Here is a 13145-nt window from a genome sequence, read left to right on the forward strand (position 1 = left end):
TTTAACAATAATTTTAATACTTTTAATTTTTTTTTCAATGAAAATGGAGGATGAATCTGGAGTCTCCGCATGCTGCTTTAATAATTGTAGGATTTTCTGTAGGCTGTGTGACATATTTTTGTTAACTACTATTCTTTTGTTTTAAAATGTATTTTTTTAAGCTTTCTGAATGTTTCCTTCAGATTGCAGTTCTTACAGAATGACTTTGACAAAGCAAAAGCACAATGTTAGAAGAAGTGAAAAGTTCAAAAAGGTTTGAATTAGGAATATTTTAGAATATTATATTTGAAACATAGTGACAGTCAACATTTTGGTAAAAAGTTCATCTTTAAACATTTGATGATCATGTCTTGACCTCACATGTTCAAGCATGAAAAATTAAAAGATTAAATTTTTTCATGTCTAACATTATACTGAATTTCTGACAGTATTTAGTGGTTGAATAAAATTTGAAATTAGGAAATTGTTCAAAATATTTTTTCTCTGGTTGAGTAAGAGGTTTGACGCATCTGGTGTAAATGAAATTCTTTGCCTTTCAGATATTTTGATTATGGAAAAAACAGAGTTACAGAACAGAGTTGTTGAACTTGAAAAGCAAAATGTAAGTTTATTTCTATTTTGAAGTTTTCTTAATTACATACTGTTCATAAGTAATAAGTCACTATTTAGTAAATATTTAAAGTCTGTTTTAAAAATATGTATGTAATTTTTAAATGTATGAATGAGATGCCTTTATTTAGTTAATTCAATTCTTATTAAATTATACATATCAAAGTTCCAAGGGAAGTAACCTGTCCTAAATCAATATGCAAGGGAGGTAATATACATTTTTGACCAATGAGCTGGTATCTTTCTGGCAGTATTTCCTAGGGAACAGCTTATAAGACCAGTCCATAAGAGGATGAATAGTAACATATATATATATATATATATATATATATATATATATATTATATATATATATATATATATATATATATATATATATATTCTAATCATATCATAATCATTTGAAGATAGTAAGAATTGTACCAATTAAGTAAATACAGATCTCTTATGGATCAATATTTCCTATAGTGAAAAATGCATGATATTCTCAAACAATACCAACAGTGTGTCACAGCCATTATTTTCATAACAAAAGTAAGATAAGTATTCTAGATTTTGAAACAAATGTTCACCATTCAGCAATTTAGTTGATGGTAAAAACACTAAAAATTGTACATAATGCATTTTAATGTTTTACGGGTTTCTGTAAAGGGAATGATCAATGGTTTACATTGAACAAACTTTTTAAAGTGAATATAGAAGTAACATCTATGCATTAATTCATTATTAATAAGTATTACTTAACAATATACTCTGCAATGTCTTTTGTTAATTTATTTTTAATCTAGAAAAAAACAACATATTTCACACTGTTAGCAGTAATAAGCTTTTGTAAACACACAATTATATGTTGCAGGCTGAGTTACTTGCCAGGCATGAAGAAAACTGTATTACAATCACCCAGCTTACAGAAACTGTCCAGGAAGTACAAGGACAATTGTATACTAGCCAACAAGAAGGAGCTCATCTTTTAGTAACTATTTCATAGTACTCATTTTAATGTTTTAATCAAAATAGAACTATTACAAATGGAAAAAAACTCAACGTTTTGATTTTTTATTGTTAGATTTAAGTATTTAGATAGATTTTACTAGGGTTTTACTACAATTGGATCTGAAGATTTCTGCCGAGTGTGATCCGTTCTAGAAAGATTCCATGAGAGCAAAATGCAACTAATAGATCAAAATATCCCTATTATGATTATATTAACCGTTTTATTATACATTGTTGAGTTTATACTGTATATTCTAAAATAACATAATTGGCATAACATTGCAAATCATTATTTCTGTCAGATCATATTTGTGCATGTGAAAAGCATTGTGGTCTCTTGAACTGTATTAAATATGACGCGAATAATTATTATGATTTGTGAAGCCACCGTCTGTCAGGGAAAACATTTTAGAATCTAGTCCCAGAAAATAGATATGAATTTTGACTCCACCTACTGTCATATTTATATTTCATATTTGTTTTTAACTTTTTTAGTGCAAATTTAAATTTTCTGTTTTTAAACTAAAAATAGTTTACATTTCTAAAAATAGTTTACATTGAGTATCAGCTAGTTTTCATAGATAAAGCTACATGCACTTTAAATCTAAAAGAATATGATTTAATGACTTTGAATGTTCAAGAACTGCTCAATTCTTAAAAACGGACATTTTATTGTTTATTTAAAAACATACTGCAAAAATCCATTTTGTTGTATGAGTGTTTTGTTTCCAATGTTTATATATGTTTTTTTTTTTATTGTTATAGCTACAATTGAATGAAATCAGGGCTCAACTTACACTAGTGGAAACAGAGAAGTCACAGTTGGATGAGAAAATGAAAGTCATTGAGTCAGATATGGTTTATAAAAAGGTACTATCGCATTATTTGGCTGTTATGTTACTTAAAAGATCATGTATGTAAGTGGCTTTTCAAATGTGATTTAATTTCATATATGCTATTACTAAATTGATTGTCTGATGTATAAAACTTTTTTCATTAAGCAAATTTGTTCCCTAAAAGGTTATTATGCCCTCTGATCAATAGATCCAGAAGGCAAAATTTTGTTTCAGGCCTGTCTGTTCTCTGTTTGTCACAAAACTTTAACTTTGACCAAAGCATGAAAGCCCTTCAACCTACAGGCTTCAAACTTCACACATGCACATACCTTGATGAGCTCTACCGCCAGATCCACTAAGAGTCAGTGTGTCAAAGGTCAGCATGGTCAAGGCATTGCATTCATTTGAAGGTAGCGCTTGTTATTATGAAATTACAGTATTTTTTTGACAAAATATAGGCTGGCATGACAGATTTACAGAATGAACTATTAGAGAAGTCACAACAGATAGCAGCTTTGTCTCAGCAAATACAACAGTTGACAGGACAGTTGAATGCTGAACAGTAAATTATTTATTACATTCTACCTTAAGGTGTTGGTATATATATTAGCCTGAAATTAAAATATAGAGTTACACCCAACTTTTCTCTACCAGCAAGTAATTGATTGCATATGAACATAGGTTATTCATTGAATCATTAAATTAATATATGCTTGTCAAAATAGTTAATGTTTGTATAATAATTTCCTGAATAAAAAATATTGCTACAAAGATTATATTTGTTTTATTTTGGAAATTAGTTTCTAGAAATATAGTGAATAGAAATGTCTTTTAGGTGCAATCACAGTCAAACACAAGCAGAAATGAAATTATGTCACAATGAACTCAGTAATACACAGAATGAGCTGAAACTTAAGCTGGAACAACTTGAGACATTAAAATTGCAACTGAAGGTAAGGTTAGATGTTTTGTTAGATTCATAATGAACTATCAAATATATAATGTAATGAAGTATAATGAAGAGAGTCAGTCTTGTAGATGTATAATGAATTGTTATATTTGTCACAGTCAGAAGTATAAGAAACACACTGTTAGTTAATGTAGTACCTTACATAAATGTGTCCCATTGTTACATTTGTGATTGTCAGCCTGTCTTTAAATAATATAGTTTTCAGGGTGACTCCAGCAGTAAGTAGGCACTATTGTTTTTATCAAACTACAAAATTTAGTGCATAACCTTGAGTAGATTCTACAAAACCCACTTAATGCCATTAACAAGTCAAATGCATGTTTACATATCAATGCATTATGCATAGAATATCTAGTGGAAATGCTCTATGAACTTTTTACTTAGATTTTGCTATGGCCTTGGTGACATTATTTGTACAATTGGCTTTGGTCCATCACATGTTTGTGGACTGGATGATTCAGGTCACTATAGTGCTAGAAGATCCTCAGTACTCTGTGTACTATTTAGTGAATGTCAGGAACAATGTACTTTGAATGTACATTTTAAACTAGTGTCATTTTCTCTGACATGAAAATGTTTTGTTTATGTCAATCTGTCATATAGATATTGAAATAATTATCTGTTTAATTTTATGGGGGAAAATTTCTGCTTCTGTTCTTGTACAATATTAGATAAACATGTAGTGTTTTTGTGAAAAACTTCTCTCTAAAGAAACACATAATTGTCCTACTTTTTTTCTTATTTTGTCTGATGAAGTTATGTTCTTTTGATGTAATTGTATATCAATTAAAAGTGAATGCTTTCGATGTTTTAATGTTAAAACATGTCACTATGAAAAATTGAAATTTTAGAAAAGTTTTTTTTTCAGAACATAAGCAGCAAGAATGAGGATTTGGAAAAGAAATTAAAACAAAAAGAAATGATGGAAGCAAATTTGAGGTATCCATTTAAGTTTTGATACTACTTTTATCACAGATAAAGGAAGTTTGAGGAGCTAAAGATCCTCAGTAAGGATCCTCAGCAATCTTGTTGCAATTTTCTTGCCAAGATCATGACTTTAAAATTGTACTTAAAGGAAGAACTTAAAACTAAAGTAACATACTGTAGATGGTGCTAGAAAAATGTGTATTCTAATCAGCTATGACTTAATCAAGTGCCAGTTTTTATTATTTCTCTTTGTTGTAAATTTCTTGTCTTCAACTTTGACTTAAAGAACATAATTATACTTAAAACCGTGAAAAAGATTTATGTGATTCTTAAAATATAGATTTTTGGTGTCAAGAAAAAATGTGCAGTGTCACCTATTTATAATTACTATATGATATGGTCCCATATTTGAATTATCCTTCTTTGTTACCAATCTGTATACAATTTTTTCAATTGATAATCTTTATTTCAAGGCATCAAGTTCAATATTTGGATAAACACTTCTAAAACAAGTAATGTGTTCTGTTTTTCAGAGATGAAATTGATGCACTCCAATCAGAGCTTACTTTATTGAAAGAGAATAATGAAAGTTTACTAGAAGAAAGACAGCAATTGGTAAGACATATTTTGTTTTCTATGTTGACGATTTGCAATTATAACATCTTTTTAATTTGATACTATTGCAGTTTCAAACTAAAGGGTATTATAACACTTAGCACTAGGATGAAATATATTACTTCGAATTTCTCAAAAATTTAGCTGTTATAAATGGAGTGGGCACAGAACTGATGCAAACAGTAAATAATTATATATGCTTCCCAGTCTACAGAATATAGAAAATAATATTATGAGGAAAATGTGTACATGTTATATTATTCATTGTTTCAGGATGAGGCTCTTCAAGGGAAACTGTTATCAAAAGAGAAGACAGCATCAGACTTAGAAACAAAAAACAAAACATTGAAATCAGAAATGACTGCTAAGAATAAACAAATCAAGGAACTAGAAAAAGAGGTTTGTTGTTTTTATAATTTTGAAACTTTCTCCTTTACATTGTAGAATTTCTAGTCATAGCTACTTCAAGAAATAAGTTATTTCAAAGAAATTTATCAATGAACCTTTTTCATGTATGTAGAGAAATGAATATTTGATCAAGACCAAGTTTACCTTTTGTGATAACATTTGAGCTTTAGATCATCATAAAATAATCCCTCTGATTATTAGTCATAAATATCTATAAACTTCTGTTTTTGGTATTTAATTGTTGTAGTGTTAATATGTGAGTGCTCCTTTTTCATTTCAGATTAGAAGTCTAAAATCTAAACTAACTTCTGAAAACAAAGCTTTAGGAAACAAGAATGTGGAAATTACTAAACTTCAGTCAGATTTGGAAGCAGAGATGTCATGTAAGACTGAACTAGAGTCAAAAATTAAAGAACTTGAGGAATATGTTGAAAAAATACAGGAAGACTTGAAAGCTGCAGAAAAGATTGTATGTTTTATTTTTTTTTCTGCTCATCAATTTTCTGTTTAAGTAATACATGTGCTGAATCAGGGTGGGTGATCACATGACAATGTTTACAATGTTTTGTGGCAATATTTTGATGAGAATATGTGTAACAAATTTCTGTAAGCGTATCAGGAAAAATACAAGATCTACATTGGAAATAATGTCCCATTGGAACTGGCAAATATTTACCTGGAATATGTTTATTATTCAAATATTGATAGATATGACGTAAAATTAGTAAAAACAATTAGCGGTAACTGAATGTTACTGTGTATATTACTGATCACCCACTCTGTAAATAGTTTACATAAAACATTTGTAATTAAAACCTTGATATGCTTTATTATAAAGCATATGAGGGTTCTAATTACAAATGTTTTATGTAAATTACGTTTATTGGTAAAAATGATGCTTTAATTTTTTTGTTGGTTGAATTTTTGAATATTGGGGGATTTTGATCCCACGGCGGGAGATCAGGAGACTGTTGAAAATCGGGGTTTTTTGTCCCCCGGCGGGTATGTATGTTTATAATGGAAACTTGTGAAATTTAAGTGTATTTATCAATAATATATCATTTATTGTTGGTTTCCATTGGAAAATGGTGATGTTTATATTTCTTTTATTAGTACTGCAGGTTTGTATTAAGAAATTTATAAGTTTTTTATATAACATATATATTTACATGAGTGCCATTAATTTATGAAATAATTTTGTTTATTTGGATAAGCCTTGATAAGTTCAACCTACCAAACCCATTTTCAGGTCAGAAGGTCTAGGTCAGTGAAAAACCTAAAACTGGCCATTGAATCAAAGTGCATTTTATGCACATTGATGACGTCTACTTCCCACATGAATTTTCAAGTGTAACAGAAGATGTTTTTGTGACCTTTGTATCAAATCTCTTTATTTAGGAAATATTTCAGTTAACCATCTATCGTTGAGGAAAGTAGAGAGCTCTGCTACAAGGACAGTCTTTGTTAAAACATGGTCATTAAAATTATTTTTGGCAGGCAACAGAATCTAAGAAACATGCAGCAAAGTGTCAGTCTGAGAAGGAACAGATGTTCTCACAGTGTGAAGGTCAAAGGACAGAAATGAGTTCTATAATGCAGGGTTACAAGACTGACCTGGATAAAAACTTGTCAAAGAAAGAGAAGGAGGTTGAGACATTAAAAAATAAAATTGAAACAATGAAAACAAAACACAAGAAAGAGGTAAGAGTTCATTTTAATGCTTAATTATAATTTAAATACATTCCTCACATGAAAGAACTGTGCAGAATGAAACATATTCTTTACAATTAAAATGTTTTTGATCATCCTTTTTCCAGATTTTGTTTAATTACATGTACTTGCAAACTAAAAGAAAATTAAAAAAAAAAAACAAGTTTGTATTGTTATAAATAGAACACTATCATTAGAATCATGTTTACATATAAGCCTTGGAATGTCTCAGATTTATAACAGGAATATATTTTAGGTTGATGACAAAGTTTCAAAGCTAAATAGTGAAATAGAGCAGCTGAGAAAAACCATTTCTGACTCAGGATATCAAATGGTTAGTTTAACATAGTTAAACATATTGATGACGATTAATTTCATATAATTCTGCTTTGATTTACTGTAGTTAGAAAGTTACAGTTGCATTATTTTTAAACAATCTTAATATAATGTATTACGGAATTTTAGGTTAGTTTAGAAACAAATTTTGATTTTTAGTACATTATCATTTGATAGATATTTTCGGATCTCCCATAGACAATAAAGTATTTGTTAGATATCCAAACAATAAACCAACAGACTTAACAGTTAACTGATCCACTCGAAAAGACTTACTAAAAGTTAAATTGTTGAAATGTTTGATTTGTTTATATTATCAAATATTTCAGGAAAGCTTGCAAAAAAACTTCAGTGAGAAAGAAAACAAAGTACAGGAACTTGAGAAAGAGAATTTACAAAAGGTATTTTAACTGCTATGATTTCTTGAAAAAATATAAACAAAACAATTATTGAAATACATTTACAGATGAGTTTAGATGAGCAAAAATCAATCAATTCCTTAGCAATTATCAGAACTGATTAAAAAAAATTATTCTATATTTAACAGTTGTAAGTCCAAAAACTTTTTTCAAAATGATTGTATGTTTGATAGGATGAAGAGTTGAAAGGTTTACAGGAAGAATTAGGAAAGATGTACATTAAGAGTACTACTACCAGTGTAGTTCAAACAAGTCCATTTCCAGATAAAACATACCAGAAACAAGGTGGAAGTAAAATCCCTACACCAGTTGTACCTCCTAGGACACCTCAGGTAATTCTCATTTTTATTGCTTTACATTTTAGAGATATTAAGAGGAAACAAACGGTGAAATGTAATTTTATACCTTATAGCTTGAAAATATATTACAAGAATAGAAATCAATGGTAAACATGCAGATGTCACAAGCATGAATCTGACCATTCAGATTTGATAAATTCAATGTTTACACATTATTTATATTTAGATCATGCCAACAGTTTCGAGCAGTATATTGAAGACACCAGCTTTACTTAAAACACCACAGACATTGAGGACTCCATCCAGTGTAAAAACTCCACAGAGATCCATTCTTAAACAGCTTTCTGGAAATTCTGCCTCCAAAAAAAGAAGAGTTGTTTTTGCATCAAAAGCTGATGATGAAAACTCTGAATCTGGGGAATCCTCATCGTTTGAAGTTATGGATATTGAAGTAATATTATCAAAGATTAATAACATTGAGTTTTTGCTTAACTAGTGGAATAGTACTGTTGTATATGATACAACGAAACATAATATTGCATGAAAAAGAAAATGTTTCATTTTTGGTTAATCATGCTTTAATAATAGAATAAACTTGTATAATATGTACAATATCCATAAACTTTTAACAACTCTTGATTAAAACTTGCTATTTCAAAGTTTCAAGTAACATCTGTTTTTTTAAGTTCAAGTTTTTATAGAATAAAGAGCCCTTTGTTTGCATCTTTGCTTGATTATTGTAATTTTATTCATGTGAATATCAATTTTTCCAATGTTATAGAACAACCTTATATTTTATCTGCCTTAGTTCTTTCGAGATCTAGAAATTGGTCTACTGTGTTTAATGTGATACACAAGCAAACTTACTTTTTTATTCAGGATGGAAGGAATGGGAAGACCTGTACAACACCTTTAATACTGAAACATTCACCGAAACCAACTACACCAAGAATGGACAGTAATAAGAAAAATTCATCAATACCTCTAAGTAGAACTCCGAGAGGACCCCCTGTTGATCTCAGCAAGAAGAAAGTAAGTTGCTTTAATGTTTATTGTACAAGAGAGGCAAATATTGAGGTCCTTTAGGTATATTTTAATTTTCATTTGTTTTGTAGTCTGCTAGGGCCAACTCTAATAATTTTATCGTAAGGTTGGAATAAATCATCTTGGAGAAAGACTTATTAAAAAGTGTATCACTTTTTATTTATGTTATGATATAATCAAAGGTAAAATTAAGAACCGATTCTCATTTATTACCTATGAATTAAAAATTAAATTTCATAAATTTAGAAAACAAAACTTAAAGAGAATGATATTAACATGATGGCTGATGATGAAGAAATGCCCTTGATAGTAGCTGACAAAGTGAAGGTAAGTACATGTACTTGTTAGTTATCACCCAATATCTATGTAATATTTGCTTATTTTAAAATCTGCTGATTAATGTTTTTGGAATAACATGATTGGGTTTTGTAGGTAAATTAAAATTTTAGAGAATAAAAACATTACACTTATTTATCAATTTATTAACCTTTGATGAATATTCAGGAATGTACCTGCTGTTTTTGTTTTGTGTCAGATGTTGTTTGGTATAACATACTTTGAACAATTTGAAATTGCACTAAATGCAATGTTAAAAATGACCGAAGACAAGGAAATTCTTTAATATTATAGTGAAGGCATTATTTGAAATATTGATTATTATTACCTAATGCATTCTATAAATACTAATTCCTTATTTACAACTGTTTGATTACTGTTAATTGTTATCTATTCATTCAGAAGTTTTAATTTTTAACTATTCTTGGAATAGTTCGGCACTTCTAAGTCACCCTTTTGTGGGTGTTGGTATACACTTAAGGTTTTGCATGCAACTGAATATTTCATTATTTTCTGACAGACATTTTAAAGATCCCACATTTCTTATAGGTCTATTTCAAAGAACAATAACTTCAACACAAATTGAATAGAGGGTATTTGTTTAGTTCGGTGTAAGATCGGAATATATTTCACCGAGTGAGCACCAAAAGGTATATTTCACGAGTGGCGCAGCCACGAGTGAAATATGAATTTTTGGTGTTCACAAGGTGAAATATATTTCGATCTTACACTAAACTAAACAAATTTTCTTTTTATTACATGCAAAGAAACGTTTTATAAAGACATAAAACCTAATATACTGAATGAAAAGCGCGCCAAATAATAATACAACGTGACGTCATTTACGACGTCACGTCATTAAGTTGGTACCCAGTACTGTGCACGCTGGTATTTCACTGAAACAACATAAGGGGCTTAAATTCAAAACGGTGAAATTATCAAAGTGGTAATTTCACTGTTTCAAACAGTGAAATAACCAGTTTTTATATCACTGATATATTTCTATAATCCACCGAAAAGCATGTAATAAATTGAATTAAACTCTTGTGAACTATGAAAATTCCTTGTAAAAATTTAAATGTAAAGTCTGTCTTTACAACTATGGAAGATAGTCTCTTGAAACATCAAGTATATATATCAAGTTCCATAACAAGCCACTGTAAATTTAGAGCATTCTTTATTAAACCTTTGCATTTCCTGTCTTCATCAAACTGAAGGTATGCATTTGTTTTTTTGTTAAAAACAAAGGTCACTTATCAAGAGCCATAACTCTAGTATGAATGTATTACGGATTTACCAAGACAATTCTACATGGCTCTTGTGTAGTATTGATACTTCTCATTTGACAGCAATTCAAATGAAATGGTATCTGGATCTCAGTATGGTATTGAACCAGAATTTATTGGTTGTAAATATTCAGTCATTAATTGATACACATTTAGACATATATACGAGTACTCATACTGTTTGGGATAGAATCAAGAAATATTATTTATGGATTGATATTCAGTTATTGATACACATTATGACATATATAGTGAGATAGAATGTAGAAGTATTATATATGAACTGATAACTCTGCAATAATGATACTCTTTGTCTCGTTTGTTATGTTTGATTTAAAATTTGTCAATCTAATGCATGATAAGGATATTTTGTTTGAAAAGGACAAGAAAGAGAAACCATCATCCGTTAGAAAAGCACCAAACAAGAGTGCAGGAAAGTTTTTCAAGAGCAGTCCAAAACAACGGAAGGATGTGAAGAACACAGATATGTCTTGGTTTGAAAATGATGATATTTTCGGATTTGCACTTGAAGATTAACTTATTTTTTTGTAGAACATTCTCATTTAAAACAAAGATAACTTTAACTTTATTGAAATAGTCTAGATAAAGAATTTTTGAGATTTTGTTTCGCTGAAAATATTACTTTTGGGTTTTCAAAATAATATATTATGAACCTTTGTACATGTATATACAGCTGCTGCGAAAAAGCTCTAATGTTTTAGGGGAAATGATATGAATTGTCAGTACACAATATGAAGATAATAAAAATATCAAATATTGAAGAATAATAATATCTGTCATATGTTTCGGTTAAGATAGGAATATCCTTCCCGAGGGGACGAAGGCCTGCCGAGTTATCACTCATGGGCGGGTTCCCGAGGGGCAGATATTCCGATCCGAACCGCAAACATATATCAGATATTTTTTCTTGCATATTCTGCCATAATATTTCATATTTAAAATGCCTTATCTCAATATGATATATGTTCATGGAAATTAAAGTCATTTCATCCATAACTAATTTCTTACAATAGCGTATGAACTTACAACTTAAATAACAATGGTGAAATGATGTCATCCTAAGCACATATTTCCCTTCTAAAATGACGTCATTTTAACGCAGTTCATTCATAAAGTGCGCTAAAATGACGTTGTTTGGCACGCGACTCATCTGGCACCCCCATGCCAGATGAAATTTCCGGCATGGGTAAAACTCACGGAAACGCCAGTCTGCTATGCAAGAAAGAATAAATGAAACCAGTATCAGGGATGAATTTTTTGGTTGACATCATTATTCAGTGTTTTTTATCTCACAATTATTTTGATCATACAGCATTTTAATATATTTTTCATATTACCTCATATGTATCACCATCTAAGATTTCAGTAGCTTACGTATTAAAGTATAAAATTAATTTTAACTTGTGATAAGATTGATCTGAAATGAAATATCATTTAATGATTGTTCTTTAGAGGATTTATTGTTTTTAAGAAATCTCATAGGTTACACTTACCGAAGTTCCTCATTTTCTATCATTTATTGACCAGTGTCTGAGATATTTGGTATCTGGTACCTTGCATGGTTCTCTACCCTTGGACAGTCAGGTCAAGGTCAGTACGACTACTTTTCCTTTTAGAGCTTTAGTTTATGTATGTATTTAGTTTGAAGTTTCCGTTTACTGACTTCTTCCCTTTCATGGTGTTTACATTGGGGACAATTTCATAAAGACTAAAAATTGACTTTTTTCTACATTCCCTAATAAAGCAGCCATTCATTTACTTGTGTAAGATATTCTGTATTAAACTAATTTGTATGAACATCTATCTATTAATGGGGTTTGAAGTAGATTGCCATAATTTGGTTATGGTCATGTGTGCTAAAATTCATTTGATACTTTTATATTATGTAAGTTTTTTAAATATACTAATGCAGCACATTTGTGGTCTATCAGTGTCACTGGTATTCTTGATTGTTAAACTTGAGTTATTTGAAGTTACATTGTACATTGCATTTGTGATATCAGTTTGTTTAATGTGATTGTTATATGATGTATTTTTCTCAGCCTTGTCAATGTTATACTGTGATACTTTACTGTAACAATTTGGTACAGGTAGTGATTTACAATATCTTACCATATTTCTGTGATAGTTTTGTTTTGAAATGTTATGAATAAAGTAAAACTGAAAAGTATTGAATGCTTCCTTCATTTTATTATGCTTTACCATGTTTACCTGGTAATTAACTTTCAATTTGTTAATACATGTACAGTGTAGTACTTGGTAACACTGTATTACATTTAAAAGTTGAACTGATATTATGCACCCAAATATCTAATTAACTTGTAATGGGAATGGGA

General features: G+C 29.5%; 1 protein-coding gene across 1 annotated transcript; it reads left to right on the forward strand.

Moving 5' to 3' along the window:
* The first annotated feature begins 543 nt into the window (after nucleotides 1–543).
* On the forward strand, nucleotides 544–12980 carry LOC132740317 (uncharacterized). Its single transcript, XM_060728192.1, has 17 exons — nucleotides 544–601; nucleotides 1466–1582; nucleotides 2368–2472; nucleotides 2897–3000; nucleotides 3274–3391; nucleotides 4277–4347; nucleotides 4869–4950; nucleotides 5224–5349; nucleotides 5639–5827; nucleotides 6856–7059; nucleotides 7325–7402; nucleotides 7734–7805; nucleotides 7997–8155; nucleotides 8349–8573; nucleotides 9002–9154; nucleotides 9413–9493; nucleotides 11170–12980. Exons 1-17 carry the CDS (start codon nucleotides 551–553, stop codon nucleotides 11323–11325), a joined length of 2091 nt encoding a protein of 696 aa, XP_060584175.1. The 5' UTR covers nucleotides 544–550; the 3' UTR covers nucleotides 11326–12980.
* The last annotated feature ends 165 nt before the right edge of the window (nucleotides 12981–13145 follow it).

This window comes from Ruditapes philippinarum, unplaced genomic scaffold (assembly GCF_026571515.1).
Source record: "Ruditapes philippinarum isolate M1 unplaced genomic scaffold, ASM2657151v2 ctg3266_1_1_1_1, whole genome shotgun sequence".
Lineage (NCBI taxonomy): Eukaryota > Metazoa > Mollusca > Bivalvia > Venerida > Veneridae > Ruditapes > Ruditapes philippinarum.